The sequence below is a fragment of the Nerophis ophidion genome, linkage group LG03 (genome assembly GCF_033978795.1).
Source record: "Nerophis ophidion isolate RoL-2023_Sa linkage group LG03, RoL_Noph_v1.0, whole genome shotgun sequence".
NCBI classification, from domain to species: Eukaryota; Metazoa; Chordata; class Actinopteri; order Syngnathiformes; family Syngnathidae; genus Nerophis; species Nerophis ophidion.
This window is the reverse complement of record NC_084613.1, coordinates 15,175,697-15,200,780: the sequence shown is the minus strand read 5'-3', so window position 1 is coordinate 15,200,780 and position 25,084 is coordinate 15,175,697. Positions and strand designations below refer to the sequence as shown.

The following is a 25,084-nucleotide window of genomic DNA, read 5'->3' as shown; positions in this document are numbered from 1 at the left end:
AGTTTTTGAAAATGGTAGGAGAGCACACACTTTTGAACAGGCTGACTATTTTGGAGTTGAAACAGTTTGAATCGGATGAAAAATGTGGGAGTTGTGGAACTTTGTAAAATGTCCCATTCTTTTCAATGAGAATTTCATGGAAATTTGGGAAATTCGTGAAAAGCTGGAATTTTTGGGAAAATGCTAAAATAATTACATTTTCTGAATGAGTTGAAATGATTGGTGTTGGAATCTTTCCGCAAATCGGTCGGGAAATAATATTTTTAACTGAGAAATGGTATTACGGAATTCCTGGAATTTCAGGAAAACCGGGAATTTTTCCAGTTCAAAAAACAACTTTTTTTTTTGTCCCGATAAAGAGGAATGTGTTGACGGTGGCACGGTTGAAGTGGGTGGAAAAATGTGGATGGAGTAGTCGCCAGAAAAAATGGTGTAAATAGGATTTGGAAAATCAGGAATTCTGGCAATTTCTGGAATTTTTTGGAACTTGGAAATAGTTTGAATGTGCAGGATGAGTGGAATATGTTGAAAGTGGAATAGTTGGAACCGGTTGAAAAATGTGGAAAAGGTGGAAGTTTAAAAAATGGACAAATAATTTTGAATGGGCAAAAATGTTCCTGAAAACTGGGAATTCTTGGAGTTTTTGAAAATTGTTGGAGAACACACACTTTTGAACAGGCTGACTATTTTGGAGTTGAAACAGTTTGAATCGGATGAAAAATGTGGGGGTTGTGGAACTTTGTAAAATGTCCCATTCATTTCAATGAGAATTTCATGGAGATTTGGGAATTTTGTGAAAAGCGGGAATTTTTGGGAAAATGCTAAAATAATTACATTCTCTGAATGAGTTGAAATGATTGGTGTTGGAATTTTTCCGCAAATCGGTCGAGAAGTAATATTTTTAACTGAGAAATGGTATTACGGAATTCCTGGAATTTCAGGAAAAACGGGAATTTTTCCAGTTCAAAAAACAACTTTTTTTTGTCCCGATAAAGAGGAATTTGTTGACGGTGGCACGGTTGAAGAGGGTGGAAAAATGTGGATGGAGTAGTCGCCAGAAAGAAGGGTGTAAATAGGATTTGAAAAACCAGGAATTCTGGCAATTCCTGGAATTTTTTGGAACTTGGAAATAGTTTGAATGTGCAGGATGAGTGGAATATGTTGAAGGTGGAATAGCTGGAACCGGTTGAAAAATGTGGAAAAGGTGGAAGTTTAAAAAAATGGACAAATAATTTTGAATGGGCAAAAATTTTCCTGAAAACTGAGAATTCTTGGAGTTTTTGAAAATTGTTAGAGAGCACACACTTTTGAACAGGCTGACTATTTTGGAGTTGAAACAGTTTGAATCGGATGAAAAATGTGGGAGTTGTGGAACTTTGTAAAATGTCCTATTCATTTCAATGAGAATTTCATGGAAATTTGGGAATTTCGTGAAAAGCTGGAATTTTTGGGAAAATGCTAAAATAATTACATTTTCTGAATGAGTTGAAATGATTGGTGTTGGAATTTTTCCGCAAATCGGTCGATAAGTAATATTTTTAACTGAGAAATGGTATTACAAAACTCCTGGAATTTCGGGAAAACCGGGAATTTTTCCAGTTCAAAAAACAACATTTTTTTTGTCCCGATAAAGAGGAATGTTTTGACGGTGGCACGGTTGAAGTGGGTTGAAAAATGTGGAAGGAGTAGTCGCCAGAAAAAAGTGTGAAAATAAGGTTTGGAAAACCGGGAATTCTGGCAATTTCAGGAATTTTTGGGAACTTGGAAATAGTTTGAATGTGCAAGATGAGTGGAATATGTTGAATGGTTTGAACCGGTTGAAACATGTGGAAATGGTGGAAGTTTAAAAATGGACAATTCATTTTGAATGGGGAAAAAATGTTCCTGAAAACTGGGAATTCTTGGAAACCCAGGATTTTTTTTTTTTATTTTTTTTTTCCAATTGTTGAAGCAGAGCACACACTTTTGAACAGGTTGAATATTTCAGGGTTGGAACAGTTTGAATCGGATGAAAAATGTGGGAGTTGTGGAACTTTGAAAAATGTCCCATTCATTTCAATGAAAATTTAATGGAAATTTGGGAATTTCGGGAAAAGCAGGATTTTTTTTTTTTTATTCTGAAAAAATTGAAAGGATTGGTGTTGGAATTTTCCCCAAATCTGTCGAGAAGTAACATTTTTACCTGAGAAATTGTATTACAGAATTCCTGGAATTTTGGGAAAACCGGGAATTTTTCCAGCAAAAAAAAAAAACAACACTTAGTTTTTTTTGTCCCGATTAAGAAGAATGTGTTGACGGTGGCAATGTGGAAATGGGTTGAAAAATGTGGATGGAGTAGTTGCGAGAAAAAAGGGTGAAAATAGGGTTTGGAAAACCGGGAATTCTGGAAAATTCCTGGAATTTTTTGGAACTTGGAGAAATTATAGTTTGAATGTGCAGGATGAGTGAAATGTATTGAAGGTGGAATGGTTTGAACCGGTTGAAAATGTGGAGATGGTAGAAGTTTAAAAAAATAGCCAATGCTTTGGAGCATTCACACAATTAGTAATTGTGTGAATGCTCCAAACATTCACACTATAAGATTATACACCCCAAAAAATCCTCTCTTATTAAAACGCCACAAAAACTTTGGCGCGCTCCACAGCTCAGTTTTTCACTAATCAGAACCGTTATAGGAACAAAACATGCGGCTCGATAGGTAATTTCAAAAAATATATCCTTAATTTCCCAGAATTCCCGGTTTTCTGTGACATTTTTCCCATTGAAAATGATCGGGTCAATTTTCAAACATGCAAACCATTCCACCATCCACACACTCCACTCACCATGGACAATCAAACAACTACCAAATTCAAAAATTTAGAAATTCCCGGTTTTCCAAAGCTCTAATTCTCTTCTTCCTGGAAAGTTTTCACAGTCCACATTTTTCAACCGTTTTTGACCATTCCACCTTTAAAACATTCCTCTTGGTTAGGAAAACAAATGCTCCTGTTTTTTTGGTACAAATTCCAAGTTTTCCCGAAATTCCAGGGGTTCCAAAACACAAATTGTCAATTCAAACTACGTCAACATGCTTCAACCGTTTCCAAAAACTTTTACCACCCATCCATTCATATCTGCGAGGACAATTGTGCAAGCGTCAACATTTTCAAAACTTCTCAAAATTACCAAATTTCCAGGAAATTCCCATTCAAATGAATGGAAGCATTCATAGTTCTACAAAACCAAAAACCAGGGAAGTTGGCACCTTCTGTAAATGGTAAATAAAAACAGAATACTATGATTTGAATTATTTTCAACTTATATTAAATTGAATAGACTGCAGAGACAATATACTTAATGTTGTTGTTTTTTTTAGCAAATATTAGCTAATTTTGAACTTGATGCCTGCAACATGTTTCAAAAAGCTGACAAAAAAGACTGAAAAGGTTGAGGAATGCATATCAAACACTTATTTGAAACATCACACAGGTGAACAAGCTAATTGGGAACAGGTGGGTGCCATGATTGGGTATAAAAGCAGCTTCCATGAAATGCTCTGTTATTCACAAACAAGGATGGGGTGAGGGTCACCACTTTGTCAACAAATGCGTGAGCAAATTGTCCAACAGTTTAAGAACAACATTTCTCAACAAGCTATTGCAAGGAATTTAGGGATTTCACCATCTACGGTCCGTAATATCATCAAAAGGTTCCGAGAATCTGGAGAAATCACTGCATATAAGCGATGATATTATGGACCTTTGATCTCTCAGGCAGTACTGCATCAAAAAGCGACATCAGTGCTTAAAGGATATCACTACATGGGCTCAGGAACACGTCAGAAAACCACTGTCAGTAACTACAGTTGGTTGCTCCATCTGTAAGTCCAAGTCCGAAACTCTACTATGCAAAGCGAAAGTCATTTATCAACAACACCCAGAAAGGCTGCCGGCTTCGCTGGGCCCGAGCTCATCTAAGATGGACTGATGCAAAGTGGAAAAGTGTTCTGTGGTCTGATGAGTCCCCATTTCAAATTGTTTTTGGAAATAGTGGCCGTCATGTGGTTATGACCAAAGAGGAAAAGAACCATCCGGATTGTTATAGGCACAAAGTTCAAAAGCCAGCATCTGTGATGGTATGGGGGTGTATTAGTGCCCAAGGCACCATTAATGCTGAAAGGTTTTGAAGCAACATATTTTGCCATCCAAGCAACGTTATCATGGACGCCCCTGCTTATTTCAGCAAGACAATGCCAAGCCACATGTTAGAACAACGTGGCTTCGTAGTAAAAGAGTGCACGTACTAGACTGGCCTGCCTGTAGTCCAGATCTGTTTCCCATTGAAAATGGGAGACAGTTCCCAAACGTTTATTGAGTGTTGTTAAAAGGAAAGGCCATGTAACACAGTGGTAAAAATGCCCCTGTGACAACTTTTTAGCAATGTGTTGCAGCCATTAAATTCCAAGTTAATGATTATTTGCAAAATAAAATATGTTTCTCATTTAGAACATTAAATATCTTGTCTTTGCAGTCTATTCAATTGAATATAGGTTAAAAAGGATTTGCAAATCATTGTATTCTGTTTTTATTTACCATTTACACAACGTGCCAACTTCATTGGTGTATTGTCGTTTTTATAAGGTTTTGTTACTCATAACAGTAATGTTAAAATCTCCCTAAACGTGCAATTTGTTGGTGCTACTCTTGTAGTAGGAATAAATGCCAACATGGCTTATTTTTGTTTTTTGTTTTTTTAATACAGCCGGTGTTCCAAGAAGCAAGAACTGACAAGGCTCGACGAGGGAGTAGAAGTGTATCGCTAAATTTGTCTAGTGTGGGGTTGTCAGATGCAACAATTGGGGACGTCGTCAAAGTGCTCGCCGTGTTCCCGCCGCTTTGAGAGGAAAAAGAGGGGTGAGGTTGCGTAAACCATTGACAAGGGAAAGAAAGGCGGCAGGAAAACGGAGGGCGCACTTGGACAAGGAACCTCCGTGTCAGCAAAACGCCTTCAGGAGGTGGCGAGGGTGCTCTTTATCTGCTTGGAATAATCACCAGCTGCCAGGGGATCAAACGTGCACGGAGTGACGCGTGGGCCGCCATAATGGATGGAATGGGGATGCTATGGCGCGTTCCTTCACGTCTTCCAAGAAAAAAAAACAGTCGAGTCAAAGTGACTCGGTTTGTCCTCAACAGTCGAGAACGTTACCTTGGACTGACTTTAAAGAGCAACTGCACTTTTTTTGGAAATGTGCTTTTCTTGTTTTATGCATTCTAACTCGTAAAATATGGCAAGTACGAGGTAGCCAACAATGCGGCTAATGGAAGTACGCTATTGCATCCATAAATCCTTCTAAAAACATTAAAAAGCGCCAACAATACTCCATTTACTTGTCATTATATGAATATTTACCAAGTATCAATCAATCAATCAATCAATGTTTACTTATATAGCCCTAAATCACTAGTGTCTCAAAGGGCTGCACAAACCACTACCACATCCTCGGTAGGCCCACATAAGGGCAAGGAAAACTCACACCCAGTGGGACGTCGGTGACAATGATGATCCAGTGGGACGTCGGTGATAATGATGACTATGAGAACCTTGGAGAGGAGGAAAGCAATGGATGTCGAGCGGGTCTAACATGATACTGTGAAAGTTCAAGCCATAATGGATCCACACAGTCGCGAGATGCCAGTCCAAAGCGGATCCGACACAGCAGCGAGAGTCCCGTTCACAGCGGAGCCAGCAGGAAACCATCCCAAGCGGAGGCGGATCAGCAGCGCAGAGATGTCCCCAGCCGATACACAGGCAAGCAGTATATGGCCACCGGATCGGACCGGACCCCCTCCACAAGGGAGAGTGGGACATAAAAGGGAGTCTATTTAAAGGCTAGAGTATACAAATGAGTTTTAAGGTGAGACTTAAATGCTTCTACTGAGGTGGCATCTCGAACTGTTACCGGGAGGGGATTCCAGAGTACTGGAGCCCGAAATGAAAACGCTCTATAGCCCGCAAACTTTTTCTGGGCTTTGGGAATCACTAATAAGCCAGAGTCCTTTGAACGCAGATTTCTTGCCTGGGACATATGGTACAATACAATCGGCAAGATAGGATGGAGCTAGACCGTGTAGTATTTTATACGTAAGTAGTAAAACCTTAAAGTCACATCTTAAGTGCACAGGAAGCCAGTGCAGGTGAGCCAGTACAGGCGTAATGTGATCAAACTTTCTTGTTCTTGTCAAAAGTCTAGCAGCCGCATTTTGTACCAACTGTAATCTTTTAATGCTAGACATGGGGAGACCCGAAAATAATACGTTACAGTAATCGAGACGAGACGTAACAAACGCATGGATAATGATCTCAGCGTCTTTAGTGGACAGAATGGAGCGAATTTTAGCGATATTATGGAGATGAAAGAAGGCCGTTTTAGTAACGCTTTTAATGTGTGACTCAAAGGAGAGAGTTGGGTCAAAGATAATACCCAGATTCTTTACCGTGTCGCCTTGTTTAATTGTTTGGTTGACAAATGTTAGAGTTGTATTATTAAATAGAGGTCGGTGTCTAGCAGGACCGATAATCAGCATTTCCGTTTTTTTGGCGTTGAGTTGCAAAAAGTTAGCGGACATCCATTGTTTAATTTCATTAAGACACGCCTCCAGCTGACTACAATCTGGCGTGTTGGTCAGCTTTAGGGGCATGTAGTGTTGGGTGTCATCAGCATAACAGTGAAAGCTAACACCGTATTTGCGTATGATGTCACCTAGCGGCAGCATGCAGATGCTGAAGAGTGCAGGGCCAATAACCGAACCCTTGGGAACTCCACATGTTACCTTAACGATAATGTTATTATAAGTGCTAACGTTGGCAAATTACTTATACAGAGAGAACAAGCCTATGCTGCTTAATTGACATGTTGAGCTGATGCATCGCCTGTGTTGATGGAAGTTAATTGTAGACTATAAATCATGCCTCTCACCTGGATAGTAGAAGGTTGTGGACATAAACCCACAAGTTTGTCAGATTTGACATCCATTAGACCCGGAGATGGCCAGAAAGACACTTGTTTCCCTTCACAAGAATTGGGATTAATTGTTCATATAGACCATGGGTGTCAAACTCTGGCCCGCGGGCCATAATATGGCCCGCCGTGTAATTCAATTTGGCCCTTGAGGCAATATCAAATTAACATTAGCGCAGGCCCGCCGCTGTAACACCGCATTCACCGCTAATACTCGTAGTTGCCAACCCTCCCGATTTTCCCGGAAGACTCCCAAAGTACAGAGCCCCTCCCGAATTTCATCCCGGACAACAATATTGGGGGGTGGGCCTTAAAGGCACTACCTTTGGCCTTCTCTACAACCTGTCGCCACGTCCGCTTTTCCTCTATAAAAAAACAGCGTGCCGGCCCAGTCACATAATATATGCGACATATACACACACACAAGAGAATGCCATGCACACTTAGTCAACAGCCATACAGGTCACACTGAGGGTGGCCGTATAAACAACTTTAACACTGTTACAAATATGCGCCACACTGTGAACCCACACCAAACAAGAATGACACATTTCGGGAGAACATCCGCACCGTAACACAACATAAACACAACAGAACAAATACCCACAACCTCTTGCAGCAGTAACTCTTCCGGGACGCTACAATATACACCCCCCGCTATCACCAAACCCCGTCCACCTCAACCCCGCCGGCAAAAAGAGGCATTCAATTTTTTTTTATATTTTATTTGATATGCCATTGATATCTTTTAATTATTATTATTATTTGAAACTCGATTTTGCATGTCACTATAAAGTTATATAAGCCTTACTTGTTCAATATTCAATGCAAAACTTGTTTGGGTCCCTATTAAAAGGTTGATTTGTTCAACCTCGGCCCGCTGCTTTGTTCAGTTTTAAAATTTGCCCACTCTGTATTTGAGTTTGACACCCCTGATATAGACAGAAGATATAAACATCTCATCAGTCTTTATTCCAGTGAGAGCAGATATTGTACAGTAAGTGATTGTTTAGTTTTGTTTGTATATCTTGTTTAGCACTTAAGCAATAGCGCTACATGATGCTTTGTGTTTGACTAAAACTCCATCCGTTTAGCACAGGCTCAAAAATAGAAGTTTCTGGATCATAATTTGTCCCGAAGTACCGTATTTTCCGAACTATATAAGCCCAACCCACAAAATTTTTGCCAAAATGTTTTTCCCCCCATATATTAATGTTCATACCTTAATTGTTTCCGAACAGTTTCTGTAACGCGACAGTAAAACAACTGATCAAACAAAACAGAAGTCATCGTCAAGGACCCACTAGCTCTCCAATCAGCTAAACAGACTTAATAACTTCACTGTGAAGTTTTGGTGAATTTACTGAGAAATTTTTAAGTTAATAATACCAACACTGACACTCGTAAATGTGTTAGCATTTTAGCTAATGCCAACGAGGCGCGCTTGATGACATTATAATAGCAACTGCAAATATGCATGAAAACACTCCTACAGACATCACACATGGGACGGTTAAGTGAGTAAGAATTGTTTTAGTTATATTGTAAAACTTACAAACGTTGCTTGGAGTGACGAATGAAAAATCCATACGAGTAGCAACTGCAGTGAGCGAAGTCGATCAAACGATGGCGACGTAGCACGAACAAAACACCTTCTCATTCATTGCTTGGGTTTTTTTGGGGGGGGGAAACCTATAATTACAAAAAACGTCCGGAATTTACGGTAATATTTGTTGTGTCTCGTGAAGTCTGCCCTGATTAGTAGTGGTGTTGTTGAAGGGAAAGTGAACGTTGTGATGCGTCTGTGAAATTAATACGCCCCAGTAGGTTAAAAATGATAAAAATATGTAAAACATGCATACATACATACATACATTTAGGGCTGGGCGATATTTACGATATATCGCGGGTTTGTCTCTGTGCGATATAGAAAATGACTATATTGTAATATTCGAGTATACATTCTCACGCAGTTGCTTTTAGCTGCGGGCATTACACTTCAGGCTCTTCTCTCTTTCCTGTCTCTCCTTCTCACAGACAAGCAGGCGCACATTCTTAGATACGTCACATACTGTCACGTCATACGTCACATACATATACGCCCTCGCCCAGCAGAAAGGTAGCAGACTGGGCTACGTTAGCGGCTAAAGTAGCCGTACGAGTGGGAATACGAGAGAAAGAAGGTGCGGATCTGGTAACAAATGAAGGAAAACTTAATTCCCAATAAAAACAGCAGGGGGTCCAGTGTCTGGCGGTGGTTCGGCTTCAAGTGGGAATGTGTCGAACACACAACCCTAATTTGTCAAGTGTGGGGCAAAAGCGTTGCTATAAAAAGTAGCATTACTGCTAATATTTAGCATTGTTAGAAAAGTCACTTGCTAGAGAATGAAGAGAATTTCGTAACGTTCATCGTAAACTACCACATAGTGAAGTACGAATACTATTTGATTTCCTATTATGCAGCTCATTTTTATTTGACACTTAAAATGTCTCTTGACAATCTTGCACTTATGTTTTGGAAATGACTTGAATGTTTGTGCCATTGCTTAATAACTTTAATAAATACACTTTTGGTCAATTGACTTAGTTGTGATTTCCCTCTCTGCATGAAAGTTTAAAAAGTAGCATATATGAATGCAGTATGAAGAAGAATGTTTTAATGTAGACATATAGAATCGTCATACTGCTGTTATTATATGCATCAAGTGTTCATTCAAGGCCAAGGCAAACTATCGTAACATACAGTATATCGCGATATGGCCTAAAAATATCGCCCAGCCCTACATACAATACATACATACAGAAGTAACAGTGTCTAAATAAAACATGTTTTTGGGGCGCTTTATAGGCAGAGTAAAGCAGGTCTCATTGGCTCCACTGTTAGCTGACTTTTGCTAGCGTTTGTTTACGATTTAGAATGCTCAAAAAAAAAAAAAACGCACATGTTCCTGTTTTTCACAAGGATTGTGAATGATAGATAATTCAAAAAGAAGAGCAGTTTTCCTTTAAAGTAGTCTGTGTAGAGCTAGTGCAGCTGTATCGACATGTATAAAAATGATCTAGCACATAGACTTTGTCCTTGGTGTCCAGATGATCTGTGTGTTGTTTACCAGTAAAAAAAACAACACAAAAATCCATCAAGCGCAACAAGATTGTTATTGAATCTTCTTACAGGCCAGGTGGGATGCACATTACGTGGTGATTTGCAGCTCTGCAGGGAGCACCTGACGTCTCGCTTTAGTGCGCGGAGTGGGAAATAGCGGTTAGCAAGGAGAGGCTGTAAAGTCTCCTCGGGGAAATATACGCCTTGTGATGTTTTGTTTCTTGGACGTGGAAGTGTGCCGCATCAGTAGATCACTGAGAGGACGCCGATGTGCAGCAGACGCCTTCGCCTATCCTTCAAACTACAAACTGACAAAAGAAGCGAGGAGACGTTTGCTCCTGCTGATTCTTCCGCTTCCATTCCTTCAAAGTCAATGAATTGCAGCCAAAACACTTTTGATGCAAAAAAGGAAAGAAAAAAAACCTTAACACCTAGGTTTGAAAGTTATAGAGTGGAACCTCGATTTACAAACTTAATTGGTTCTTATGCACATTTTGTAAGCTGAAAAGTTCTTAAAGAGACACATAGTTCCCAATAAGAGTCAATGTGAACATGTATCATTGGTTCTTGTCTCAACAAAAGTACATAATTAAACACTAATATATATATATATATATATATATATATATATACATATATATATATATATATATTAGGGGTGAGCAAATTAATGCGTTAATTACGAGTTAACTCATCAATCTATTAACGCCGACAATTATTTTATCGCACATTTGCGTATGTTGTTTACATGCTTTTATTTTGTTAACGCCTTTTCTTAACAAGATGGTGTCGCCCGGATGGGCTTCGGTGTCGAGGGGCTCTTGGTAAAGATGGAACATTTGGCAAAAATACCGGACAATTCTGCAAATTTCATGGCTGGCTTACAGCGTGGTCACTCCGGGATCACTTACGACCGCCAGACAATTCTGAATGTGGATAGATCGGGCCGTTTTGGACTAAATGACGCGTGCTTGCTAGACCGGCTAGCTAGCATGGGAATAACTTTGCCGGCTACATCCAGCGGCTTGTGAAGCAGCGGAGTATATGTGTTGTCTGTCTATTTATGAATAATGCAGACGAGGAGTGTTGGCTGAGTTCTTAACGTTTGCTTTCAGAGCGTGCATATCACAACATACAAGATGCCGTCATGGCGACACAACCTATACCGGACTGCCGCGCATGCTCGTCACTCCTGTTGCACACTGGGTAAGGTAGTGCTTTTATTCCCTGGCTCATAACATCACAATATAGTACCATGTATATGATGCGTTCAGTTTATCAAAGCACCAAGCAAACAATCGGAAAATTCCCATCATATCAATTCCTAGATATGGTCATAATTATTTTAAGTGCACTACGCAGAATTAACACAACATTATTAATATTGCTGCTACGGATCATTTGATCAAAAATTCCCTAAAACAGCCTACTACCTATAATATAGTTTTTTTAAACATAAGATCCCTGATAAAAAAAAAAGTTTCTGCTGTTACCTCAGAAATTGCCTGTTCAGATGTTATGATTGTGGCTCAGAGATTTGTATGTAGATTATATTTATTTTCCATAACAAACAGGATAACTTAAATACCCTGGCAGTGGCAATAAACTTAAATGTTTGTATTTACATTTTTTGAGTTGATTTTCCATAAAATATGCTATTTAACTGCTACTGTTTAACAAGGACTGATTTAAATTGTGTTTGCACAACATGTGTTGGCGCTTTTGTTCATGTGGGAGAATATTCCAATAAAGGTGCACTACACACTACTTTTGAATTCATTATTGGGCTTTGCGTATACAGTGCAGTTAATCGCGATTAATCGGAGAAATAGTGCGATTAACTTCGATCAAAATTTTTAATCGTTGCCCAGCCCTAATATATATATATATATATATATATATATATATACATACATACACACACACAAACAATCCCCTTTTTCCATATGAGTTGGGAAATTGTGTTAGATGTAAATATAAAAGGAATACAATTATTTGCAAATCCTTTTCAACCCATATTCAGTTGAATCAACTACAAAGACAAGATATTTGATGTTCAAACTCATAAAATGTATTTTATGTGCAAATAATAATTAACTTAGAATTTCATGGCTGCAACAAGTACCAAAGTAGTTGGGAAAGGGCATGTTCACCACTGTGTTACATCACCTTTTCTTTCAACAACACTCAATAAACGTTTGGGAACTGAGGAAACTAATTGTTGAAGCTTTGAAATTGGAATTATTTCTCATTCTTGTTTTATGTAGAGCTTCAGTCGTTCAACAGTCCGGGGTCTCCGCTGTCATATTTTACATTTCATAATGCGCCACACATTTTCGATGGGAGACAGGTCTGGACTGCAGGCGGGCCAGGAAAGTACCCACACTCTTTTACTACGAAACCACGCTGTTGTAACACTGTAACATTGTTTTGCTGAAATAACATTGCTTGGATGACAACATATGTTGCTCCAAAACCTGTATGGACAGCATTAATGGTGCCTTCACAGATGTGTAAGTTACCCATACCTTGGGCACTAATACACCCCCATATCAGCACAGATGCTGGCTTTTGAACTTTGCGCCTATAACTATTCGGATGGTTATTTTCCTCTTTGTTCCGGAGGACACCACGTCCACAGTTTCCAAATATAATTTGAAATGTGGACTCGTCAGACCACAGAACAATTTTCCACTTTGCATCAGTCCATTTTAGATGAGCTCGGGCCCAGCGAAGCCAGCGGTGTTCCTTGGTGTTGTTGATAAATGAGTTTTGCTTTGCTTAGCACAGTTTTAACTTGCACTTACAGATGTAGCAACCCACTTTAGTAACTGACAGTGGTTTTATGAAATTTTCCCGAGCCCATGTGGTGATATCCTTTACACACTGATGTCGGTTTTTGATGCAGTACCGCCTGAGGGATCAAAGGTCTGTAAAATCATCGCTTACGTGCAGTGATTTCTCCAGATTCTCTGAACCTTTTGATGATTTTACGGACCGCAGATGTTAAAATCCCTAAATTCCTTGCAATAGCTCATTGAGAAATGTTGTTCTAAAACTGTTTGACTATTTGCTTACAAATTGGTGACCCTCGCCCCATCCTTGTTTGTGAATTACTTAGCATTTCATGGAAGCTGCTTTTATACCCAATCATGGCACCCACCTGTTCCCGATTAGCCTGCACACCTGTGGGATGTTCCAAATAAGTGTCCATCCATCCATCCATCCATCATCGTCCGCTTATCCGAGGTCGGGTCGCGGGGGCAGCAGCCTAAGCAGGGAAGCCCAGACTTCCCTATCTCCAGCCACTTCGTCTAGCTCTTCCCGGGGGATCCCGAGGCGTTCCCAGGCCAGCCGGGAGACATAGTCTTCCCAACGTGTCCTGGGTCTTCCCCGTGGCCTCCTACCAGCTGGACGTGCCCTAAACACATCCCTAGGGAGGCGTTCGGGTGGCATCCTGACCAGATGCCCGAACCACTTCATCTGGCTCCTCTCGATGTGGAGGAGCAGCGGCTTTACGTTGAGCTCCTCCCGGATGGCAGAGCTTCTCACCCTATCTCTAAGGGAGAGCCCCGCCACCCGGCGGAGGAAACTCATTTCGGCCGCTTGTACCCGTGATCTTATCCTTTCGGTCATGACCCAAAGCTCATGACCATAGGTGAGGATGGGAATGTAGATCGACCGGTAAATTGAGAGCTTTGCCTTCCGGCTCAGCTCCTTCTTCACCACAACGGATCGGTACAACGTCCGCATTACTGAAGACGCCGCACCGATCCGCCTGTCGATCTCACGATCCACTCTTCCCCCACTCGTGAACAAGACTCCTAGGTACTTGAACTCCTCCACTTGGGGCAGGGTCTCCTCCCCAACCCGGAGATGGCACTCCACCCTTTTCCGGGCGAGAACCATGTACTCGGACTTGGAGGTGCTGATTCTCATTCCGGTCGCTTCACACTCGGCTGCGAACCGATCCAGTAAGAGCTGAAGATCCCGGCCAAATGAAGCCATCAGGACTACATCATTTGCAAAAAGCAGAGACCTAATCCCGTGGCCACCAAACCGGAACCCCTCAACGCCTTGGCTGCGCCTAGAAATTCTGTCAAGGTCCAAATAAGTGTTTGATGAGTATTTCTCAACTTTATCAGTATTTATTGCCACCTTTCCCAACTTCTTTGTAACGTGTTGCTGGCATCAAATTCTAAAGTTAATGATTATTTGCAAAAAAAAAAGTGTTTATCAGTCGGAACATCAAATATGTTGTCTTTGTAGCATATTCAACTGAATATCAATCAATGTTTACTTATATAACCCTAAATTACTAGTGTCTCAAAGGGCTGCACATATGTGTTGAAAATGATTGGCAAATCATTGTATTGCGTTCATATTTACATCTAACACAATTTCCCAACTCATATGTACACTTAGTACATTAACTTGTTTTTAACTTTTTAATAATAGTGAAGTGAAGTATATTTATATAGCGCCTTTTTTCTAGTGACTCAAAGCGCTTTACATAGTGAAACCCAATATCTAATTTTTACATTCAAACCAGTGTGGGTGGCACTGGGAGCAGGTGGGTAAAGTGTCTTGCCCAAGGACACAACGGCAGTGACTAGGATGGCGAAAGCGGGGATCGAACCTGCAACCCTCAAGTTGCCGGCACGGCTGCTCTACCAACCGAGCTATACCGCCCCAAATAAATGATAAATAGGTTGGTGTTATGGTCTTATTACTTTTGAAGAAAAGTTATTTTGCGTTATGTATCGATATTATTTTATCACCTCAGCCCTCATTACGCACTACAAAATATTACAATATCGGCCAATACTGCAACATAGTTAGTGTATGGAAGGTGGTCACGCTATGATGTCACACTATGTACGTGTCTGATCCCGCCCCCTTCATCTCCAATCAGACGGATACTTCCCACGGGGTCCAGCGTACATCTGGTTGATGTCCTTTGCTGGTATTACACTAGTGCTCCGAATGAAACTCCCACGCTTGCCGTCTGTCAAACATATTCATGCACACGCTGGAATCTTCTTTGCATATGGAGAGTGGCACAGCATGAGAGGCTCATTAACGAGTTCCCCCAAGTGCCACACCACAACAAATCTGGACCGGTTTTGCTGCCAATGGAACTGGGGCTTTAAATGGCATAATGAAAAAGGAGGATTCCCTCCAAATTCTTCAGGACAACCTAAAACCATCAGCCCTGATTGATTGATTGATTGATTGATTGATACTTTTATTAGTAGAATGCACAGTTCAGTACATATTCCGTACAATTGACCACTAAATGGTAACACCCGAATAAGTTTTTCAACTTGTTTAAGTCGGGGTCCACGTTAATCAATTCACGGTAGGGTTGGGTCTTGGGCGCAGTTTGGTGGAATGGCTAAATCAGGCTAGCATTAATGTTTTACATTGGCCTTCCCAAAGCCCTGATTTAAACGTGTGGATAATGCTGAAGAAACAAGTTCATGACAGAAAACCAACAAATTTAACTGAACTGCACCAATTTTGTCAAGAATAGTGGTCAAAAATCCCAGAACCCGTTGGTGGACACCAGCAGTGAGGGATGCCGTCAAGCTGAAGAAGGAGTCCTATCGGGTTCTTTTGGCTCATAGGACTCCGGAGACAGTGGACGGGTACCGACGGGCCAAGCGGTGTGCAGCTTTAGCGGTCGCGGAGGCAAAAACTCGGACATGGGAAGAGTTCGGGGAAGCCATGGAAAACGACTTCCGGACGGCTTCGAAGCGATTCTGGACCACCATACGGCGCCTCAGGAAGGGGAAGCAGTGCACTATCAACACCGTGTATGGTGCGGATGGTGTTCTGCTGACTTCGACTGCGGATGTTGTGGATCGGTGGAGGGAATACTTCGAAGACCTCCTCAATCCCACCAACACGTCTTTCTTTGAGGAAGCGGTGCCTGGGGAATCTGTAGTGGACTCTCCTATTTCTGGGGCTGAGGTCGCTGAGGTAGTTAAAAAGCTCCTCGGCGGCAAGGCCCCGGGGGTGGATGAGATCCGCCCGGAGTTCCTTAAGGCTCTGGATGCTGTGGGGCTGTCTTGGTTGACAAGACTCTGCAGCATCGCGTGGACATCGGGGGCGGTACCTCTGGATTGGCAGACCGGGGTGGTGGTCCCTCTCTTTAAGAAGGGGGACCGGAGGGTGTGTTCCAACTATCGTGGGATCACACTCCTCAGCCTTCCCGGTAAGGTTTATTCAGGTGTACTGAAGAGGAGGCTTCGCCGGATAGTCGAACCTCGGATTCAGGAGGAACAGTGTGGTTTTCGTCCTGGTCGTGGAACTGTGGACCAGCTCTATACTCTCGGCAGGGTTCTTGAGGGTGCATGGGAGTTTGCCCAACCAGTCTACATGTGCTTTGTGGACTTGGAGAAGGCATTCGACCGTGTCCCTCGGGAAGTCCTGTGGGGAGTGCTCAGAGAGTATGGGGTATCGGAATGTCTTATTGTGGCAGTCCGCTCCCTGTATGATCAGTGTCAGAGCTTGGTCCGCATTGCTGGCAGTAAGTCGGACACGTTTCCAGTGAAGGTTGGACTCCGCCAAGGCTGTCCTTTGTCACCGATTCTGTTCATAACTTTTATGGACAGAATTTCTAGGCGCAGTCAAGGCGTTGAGGGGTTCCGGTTTGGTGGCCACGGGATTAGGTCTCTGCTTTTTGCAGATGATGTAGTCCTGATGGCTTCATCTGGCCGGGATCTTCAGTTCTCGCTGGATCGGTTCGCAGCAGAGTGTGAAGCGACCGGAATGAGAATCAGCACCTCCAAGTCCGAGTCCATGGTTCTCGCCCGGAAAAGGGTGGAGTGCCATCTCCGGGTTGGGGAGGAGACCCTGCCCCAAGTGGAGGAGTTCAAGTACCTAGGAGTCTTGTTCACGAGTGGGGGAAGAGTGGATCGTGAGATCGACAGGCGGATCGGTGCGGCGTCTTCAGTAATGCGGACGTTGTATCGATCCGTTGTGGTGAAGAAGGAGCTGAGCCGGAAGGCAAAGCTCTCAATTTACCGGTCGATCTACGTTCCCATCCTCACCTATGGTCATGAGCTTTGGGTCATGACCGAAAGGATAAGATCACGGGTACAAGCGGCCGAAATGAGTTTCCTCCGCCGGGTGGCGGGGCTCTCCCTTAGAGATAGGGTGAGAAGCTCTGCCATCCGGGAGGAGCTCAACGTAAAGCCGCTGCTCCTCCACATCGAGAGGAGCCAGATGAGGTGGTTCGGGCATCTGGTCAGGATGCCACCCGAACGCCTCCCTAGGGATGTGTTTAGGGCACGTCCAGCTGGTAGGAGGCCACGGGGAAGACCCAGGACACGTTGGAAAGACTATGTCTCCCGGCTGGCCTGGGAACGCCTCGGGATCCCCCGGGAAGAGCTAGACGAAGTGGCTGGAGATAGGGAAGTCTGGGCTTCCCTGCTTAGGCTGCTGCCCCCGCGACCCGACCTCGGATAAGCGGAAGATGATGGATGGATGGATGGATAGTGGTCAAAAATTCTACCAGATGCTTACCAGAAGCTTGTGGATGGCTACCAAAACTTGCCAACCGGAATGAGCAGGTATCGGACACTTCGATCTCCTTAGAACAGGGGTCGGCAACCCAAAAAATGTTGAAAGAGCCATATTGGACCAAAAATACAAAAACAAATCTGCCTGGAGCCGCAAAAAAATTAAAAGACATACTACATACAGCTAGTGTGTCATGATATAAATTGAATTAAGAGGACTTAAAGGAAACTAAATGAGCTCAAATATAGCTACAAATGAGGCATAATGATGCCATATGTACATATAGCTAGCCTAAATAGCAGGTTAGCATCGATTAGCTTGCAGTCATGCAGTGACCAAATATGTCTGATTAGCACTCCACACAAGTCAATAACATCAACAAAACTCACCTTTGTGCATTCACGCACAACGTTAAAAGTTTGGTGCAAAATGAGACAGAAAAAGAAGTAGCAAAGTTATACATGTCAACAAACTACGGTGAGTTCAAAGACCGTCAAAATTAGTAGGACAAAACGGCGCTCGCAAAATACTCGAATCAGTGAAGCATGTTTAATATAAACAGTGTGCTTTATAACAATTAGGGAGGTTTGTGTCATGTTTGTCCTCCTGCAGAAACCATATTAAAAAAATATATATTTTTTATTTTTCATACATTTTTTTAAAAGCTCCAGAGAGCCACTAGGGCGGCGCTAAAGACCCCTGCCTTAGACGCATGCGTCTCGCTTATCCATGCAGACTGGACAATGGCCGAGAGTTGGTGGAGTCGACTCTCTTGGTTGCTTTGTTGGGTCTGCTCCTGTCTCTGGCCATGCTCCCCACCCCAGCAGACGATGGCGTGGAATACCGCAAAGGCCACCACAGTGTATATGTTTTATTTGTTTGTTGTTTTACTTTTGTGGCTTTGTCTAGAAGTGGATAGTTGCATCAGCTTTGCTTTTTTAATGTCTTTAATGTCCTTGGTGTTCTTTGATGTTTGCCTCTTACACACATGTTTTGTATGCTATGGCTAAGAGTTTTTTTTTCTTCCTTGGCCTCAGTCTGGACCCCAACTCCAGGGACCCAGGCATAGACTGATTTTTTTTTCTCTCACCCACCCCCCCCCTTCCTCCCTGTTTCTCAACATTTTTGTAAGGGGCGCCGGAAGTTGGCAGACCCGTCAGCGATCCTGTTCTGTCTCCCTGTAATATTTGTCCGCTCTTGAATGGGATTGTGCTGAAAATGTTCATTTCCCCTTGGGGATTATTAAAGTACTGCTGATTCTGATTCGGATATTAACATTGCTGTATGTATACTTATGACCCAGCATATTTGGTCACATTTTCAGTAGACCCATAATGAACTCATAAAAGAACCAAACTTAATGAATGTTTTTGTGACGAACAAGTATGTGCTCCAATAACTATCACCAAAAAAACTGAGTTGTAGAAAGTATTGGAAACTCAAACCAGCCATGACATTATGTTCTTTACAAGTGTATGTAAACTTTTGACCACGACAGTATATGTAATGTAGTAACATTCATAATAACATGTAATATTTACATAATTTGATCAATTTAAGCATACGGCAGGGTATTACTTTCAGAGACTCATCACAAAGTTCACTTCAAACAACAACAACACTGCTAATCGTGGCAGACTTGATGAGACACAACAAACACTACTTCGGGACAAATTATTATCCAGAAACTTCTATTTTTGAGCCTGAAAATAAGGAGGATGATCTACAGGTTTTGGGAGCTTTGTGCTAAACAGTTGCAGCTTTAGTCAAACACTAAGCATCATGTAGCAGTATTGCTAAGTGCTAAACAAGATATACAAACATTAAACAATCACTTCCTGTACAATGTCTGCTCTCACATGGATAAAGACTGGTGGGATGTTTATATATTCCCCTTTACATCAACAATTCATCACAATTCTCACACAGAGTTAAGTGTTTCTTTTTGTGTCTTTCTCGCCATCTCCAGGTCTAAGTAGGATGTCAAAAGTTGAGCGGGAGGCAGTGTGCAGGTAAAAACGGTGTCTAATGTTTAAATCAAAAATAAACAAAAGGCAAGTGAGAAAAGGCATTGAAGCTTAGGGATGGCTATGCAGAACGAAACTAAACTTAAACTGGCTGAAAAGTAAACAAAAACAGAATGCTGGACGACAGCAAAGACTTACAGCGTGTGGTGCAGCAGACGGCGTCCACAAAGTACATCCGTACATGACATGACAATAAACAACAAAATAGGAGCGCAAGACAAGAACTAAAACACTACACACAGGAAAACACCAAAAAACTCAAAATAAGTGACGGCGTGATGTGACAGGTCGTGACAGTACACCTACTTTGAGACGATTTATAGTGATGCATGGTTGGTTATAGTTGGAATTTATATCGAACAATTGCGAGAACGACTTTTTCCTGTCAATATCGGCTGCTGATTTTCATTTTTTAATGTTTTCTGCTCGTGGTGTGCCACGGGATTTTTTCAATGAAAAATGGGCCTTGGCTCAAAAAAGGTTGAAAACACTGATCTTGCCAACTCTGAGGCGATGCAGCAACTCAACATGTCAATACACCAGCATAATCAATCAATCAATCAAAGTTTGCTTATATAGCCCTAAATCACTAGTGTCTCAAAGGGCTGCACAAACCAAAACACAAACCACTATGACATCCTCGGTAGGCCCACATAAGGGCAAGGAAAACTCACACCCAGTGGGACGTCTGTGACAATGATGAGCTAATAAGCTCTCTAAAAGCAATTCCTCTGTGTTGGCGCTAATAACGACAATATTGCTAATACTTGGTTAATAGTCATGTCACGACATGGCGTATTGTTGGCACTTTTTAATGTTTCTTTAGTAGGTTTTATGGACGCAATAGCGTACTTTCATCTGCTGCATTGTTAGCCACCTCTTACTTGCTGTATTGTAAAATACGACTTATTTTATCTTTTTGAAAACATTGGACACAGTGTGTTGTCAAGCTTATGAGATGCGATGCAAGTGTAAGCCACTGTGACACTATTCTTTTTTATTATTGTTTTTTATAAATGTCTATGAGGTATTTTTAATCACTGCTATGCTGAAATTATAACTAATATTGATACTGTTGTTGATAATATTAATTTTTGTTTCACTACTTTTGGTTTGTTCTGTGTCGTGTTTGTGTCTTCTCAATTGCTCTGTTTATTGCAGTTCTGAGTGTTGCTAGGTCAGGTTTGGTTTTGGAATTGGATTGCATTGTTATGGTATATCTGTGTATTGTTTTGTTGGATTGATTAAAAAAAATAAAAATAAAAAATTACAAAAAAATTTATAAAATTTTTTTTTTAAATAAATTTTTTTACAAATGAGAATCGATTTTGGATTGCACAACGTGAGCGTCGCGATTAAAATTCTAATCGATTTTGTCCCACACCCCTAATATATATATATATATGTATATATATACATATATATACATATATATATGTATATATATATATATATATATATATATATATATATATATATATATATATATATATTAGGGGTGTGGGAAAAAATCGTTTGAATACGAATCAAATCATGTTGTGCGATTCAGAATCGATTCTAATTTTTAGAAAATCGATTTTTTTTCATTTTTTTTTTTTGTTAATCAATCCAACAAACCACTAAACAGCAATACCATAACATTGTAATCCAATTCCAAAACCAGACCTGACCCAGCAACACTCAGAACTGCAATAAACAGAGCAATTGAGAGGAGACACAAACACGACACAGAACAAACCAAAAGTAGTGAAACAAAAATGAATATTATCAACAACAGTATCAATACTAGTTATAATTTCAGCATAGCAGTGATTAAAAATCCCTCATTGACATTATCATTAGACATTTATAAAAAAAAAAAATTTTTAAAGTGTCACAGTGGTTAAACACTTGCATTGCATCTCATAAGCTTGACAACACACTGTGTCCAATGTTTTCACAAAGATAAAATAAGTCTTATTTTTGGTTCGTTTAATAGTAAAAAAAAAAATTACATTATTGCAATCAGTTGATAAAACATTGTCCTTTACAATTATAAAATATTTTTACAAATATCTACTACTCTGCTAGCATGTCAGCAGAGTGGGATAGATCCTGCTGAAATCCTATGTATTGAATGAATACAGAATCGTTTTGAATCGGAAAAATATCGTTTTTGAATCGAGAATCGAATCGGAAAAAAAAAATCGATATATTATCGAATCGTGACCCCAAGAATCGATATTGAATCGAAACGGGGGACACCCAAAGATTCACAGCCCTGATATATATATGTGGGTGTGTGTATACAATATACTTGTGGCGTGTATATAAAATGCTGGTTTTTTTAGAGTGCTTTATCGGCGGAATAGATGTAACAGGGTCAATTACGTCTTGTAAATAATCTATTTAATGTTTTATTATTGTTATAATTACACAAAATATGTAAGTTACATGTAAATACCTGAATATTGTTTGATGTTTTGTCAATGTGGAACCATTGTCTCGTTGTCCCTCCTACTGCAATAATTACTGTGACACCTGTCTTTTTATATGCGTTAGACACGCCCTCCAACTTCCCTTTTTGTCTACGATGACGGGAGAGGGGCTTGACGATGGCACAAAGTTTTGATGACGATTGTATTCTGTGTTATCAGTAAAGTGCAGTGGAGAAACCCATGGTGTCGTATATTAGGGCTGTGATCAAAAAGGTCAACCAAAGAACGAGATTCCTCTACAGAATCTCCTCTCTGGTCAACAAAAGCACCTTGAGGATTCTAGCGGGAACTCTCATTCAACCCTTCTTCGATTACGCTTGCACCTCCTGGTACCCCAGCACCTCCAAAACCCTCAAATCTAGACTCCAAACATCCCAGAATAAGCTAATCCGGTTACTTTTAGACCTCCACCCCAGATCACAGCTCAATCCAACCCACTTCTCCAAAGTGGGCTGGCTCAGGGTGGAGGACAGAGTAAAACAACTTGCACTGAGCCTAGTCTATAAAATCCGCTACACCTCCTTGATCCCGAAGTACATGTCAAACTACTTCCTTAACGTAAATGACCGCCATAACCACAACACCAGGGGGAGCTCCACAAACCACGTTAAACCCAGATTTCGATCTAACAAAGGTCTTAACTCATTCTCTTTCTATGCCACATCAATGTGGAATGCACTCCCAACATGTATAAAAGTAAGTGCATCTCTATGTTCCTTCAAAACCGCTCTAAAACAACACCTCCAGGCAACTTCAACACTTTACTAATACCCTCCTCCATTCACATCCCATCTTTCCGGATTATAAACAACTCAAATGTACTTCTAATGTATATACTTGTTCTTATGCTATCTGAACTCACTATGTTCTCTGCTGGCTGTACATATCCTACTAAATAAGACCTACACTGTTTCATTGTCCACATTTCTCTGTTGATGCAATTGTTGATGACTGAAGTACTGATATCAACCAAAGCTCCTCATCCCACCCCCCGGATTGTAAATAATGTAAATAATTCAATGTACATACTATGATGATTAACTTGTGTGATGACTGTATTATGTTGATAGTATATATTTGTACCATGAATTGATTAACGTGGACCCCGACTTAAACAAGTTGAAAAACTTATTCGGGTGTTACCATATAGTGCTCAATTGTACGGAATATGTACTGTACTGTGCAATCTACTAATAAAAGTATCAATCAATCAATCAAAGTCGGTCGTCTTCCATAAACACAACGCAGAGGAAAAGACCACCGGTTACATAGATCAACCCCTATTCGCTCCATTTTTAGCTGACTTTTGCTAGTGTTTATTTACGATTTAGAATGCATTAAAAAAAAAAAAACAGAAAAACATAGTGTTCTTGTCTTACACAAAGATTGTGAACGACAGCCAGTTCCAATTTAAGACAGTGACTTTCACTTTTCACTTAACTGGCCATGAAGTGATGATTAATTCACCCAACAAGTTATGTTCTTCTATTTATAGCAGCAGCGACAGTTATGGTAGGATGAGTTGGCAGGAAGTATACAATTAACCCGTAATTATTACTTTGGTATGTTTATTGTAACTTTTCCTCATTCATTGTTGTGCTAAACAAAAACACAATAAAAGAAATAATATGCTTCAGTATCGTACTTGAGAAAGGTGCCGAACAACTCACAGGATGACGTTAAGTAGGAGAAAGTGAAAGAAGTGGACTTTTTTCCGAAGGGGGTTTTGTCGACTCCCCCCCGGGGCTGACAGGCGCATGATCCGGGGCGCACTCACCTTCTGCTGCCGCCGGGCCATGTCGGTGGGCTGCTTGGCGTTGAAAGGGTACGCGATGCAGCGGAGGACGAAGACGTAAATCTGCAGTTTGACTTTGTGATCCTCTTCCTCCCGTTGCATTCTTTCCCGCTCTCGCCTCTCTTCCTCCTCGCCGCCCGGCGGAGCACCATGGCCGGGGGAAGCTCCGGCCGCGGCGGGCTGCCTCTGCTGGCCGTCCGCTCGGCTCTGGGCTCCCCGCTTGGCCGCGGAAAAGTCGGCGGCTTTCCCGGGCGGCTCCGGGGCCACTTCCGGCTCCGACTCCCCGCCGGTGTCTTCGCTGGAGGACGGGTCCAGCATGGTCGACGTTCGCGGAACTCACCGCGGAAATTGTGCTCGCTCGACGGGGGGAAGTTTGGGTCGACGTGGCGTTAACGACGGGACTCCCGGTGCCTTCTTGGACGCGACCCCGGAGGGAGACGTGTGACTGCCGGGTACAAGGTGGACTTAATTCCCGGTCTCGTGAGGAGGTTCGGTCGGTGCACGCGCGCTCGCCGGCTCAAGCTGTGTTGGAATGGGTGCGCGTGCACGAGGAGCAGACGCGCCGACAGACAGGTGAGCAACCTGTTACAGATGTGGCGTTCGCGAACGAGCCGTGTCTTTTGACCTAGAGGTGTGACGTTCACGAACGAACCGCGTGTTTTGAACGGAGAATCGATTCGCCCTTGATAATAATTGATAAATGGGTTGTACTTGTATAGCGCTTTTCTACCTTCAAGGTACTCAAAGCACTTTGACACTACTTCCACATTTAACCATTCACACGCACTGATGGAGGGAGCTGCCATGCAAGGCGCCAACCAGCACCCATCAGGAGCAAGGGTGAAGTGTCTTACTCAGGACACAACGGACGTGACGAGGTTGGTATTAGGTGGGATTTGAACCAGGGACCCTCGGGTTGCACACGGCCACTCTACCACTGCGCCACGCCGTCCATCCATCCATCCATTTCTACCGCTTATTCCCTTTATAGCAGGTGTGTAGAACTCAAATACAGAGTGGGCCAAAATTTTAAACGGAACAAAGCCGCGGGCCAAGGTTGAACAAATTAACCTTTTAATAGGGACCCAAACAAGTTTTGCATTAAATATTGAACAAGCAAGGCTTATGTAACTCAAGTGACATGCACAATCC

General features: G+C 41.7%; 1 protein-coding gene across 9 annotated transcripts in view; it reads right to left on the bottom strand.

Moving 5' to 3' along the window:
* The window catches only part of cadps2 (Ca++-dependent secretion activator 2), a 322,908-nt gene extending 298,375 nt beyond the window's left edge, over positions 1 to 24,533 (bottom strand). For 5 of the 9 annotated variants that reach the window (XR_009806043.1, XM_061894372.1, XM_061894373.1 and 2 more), the window contains exon 1: positions 23,915 to 24,532. Coding sequence is in view for 8 of the 9 variants with exons in the window: in XM_061894372.1 (XP_061750356.1) it covers positions 23,915 to 24,250 (336 nt within the window). In the remaining variant the exon portion in view is untranslated. Of the gene's footprint in view, positions 1 to 23,914 lie in introns of all 9 variants that reach the window. The other 4 variants (XM_061894374.1, XM_061894375.1, XM_061894376.1 and 1 more) reach the window with 2 other exon arrangements.
* Between the last annotated feature and the right edge of the window lie 551 nt (positions 24,534 to 25,084).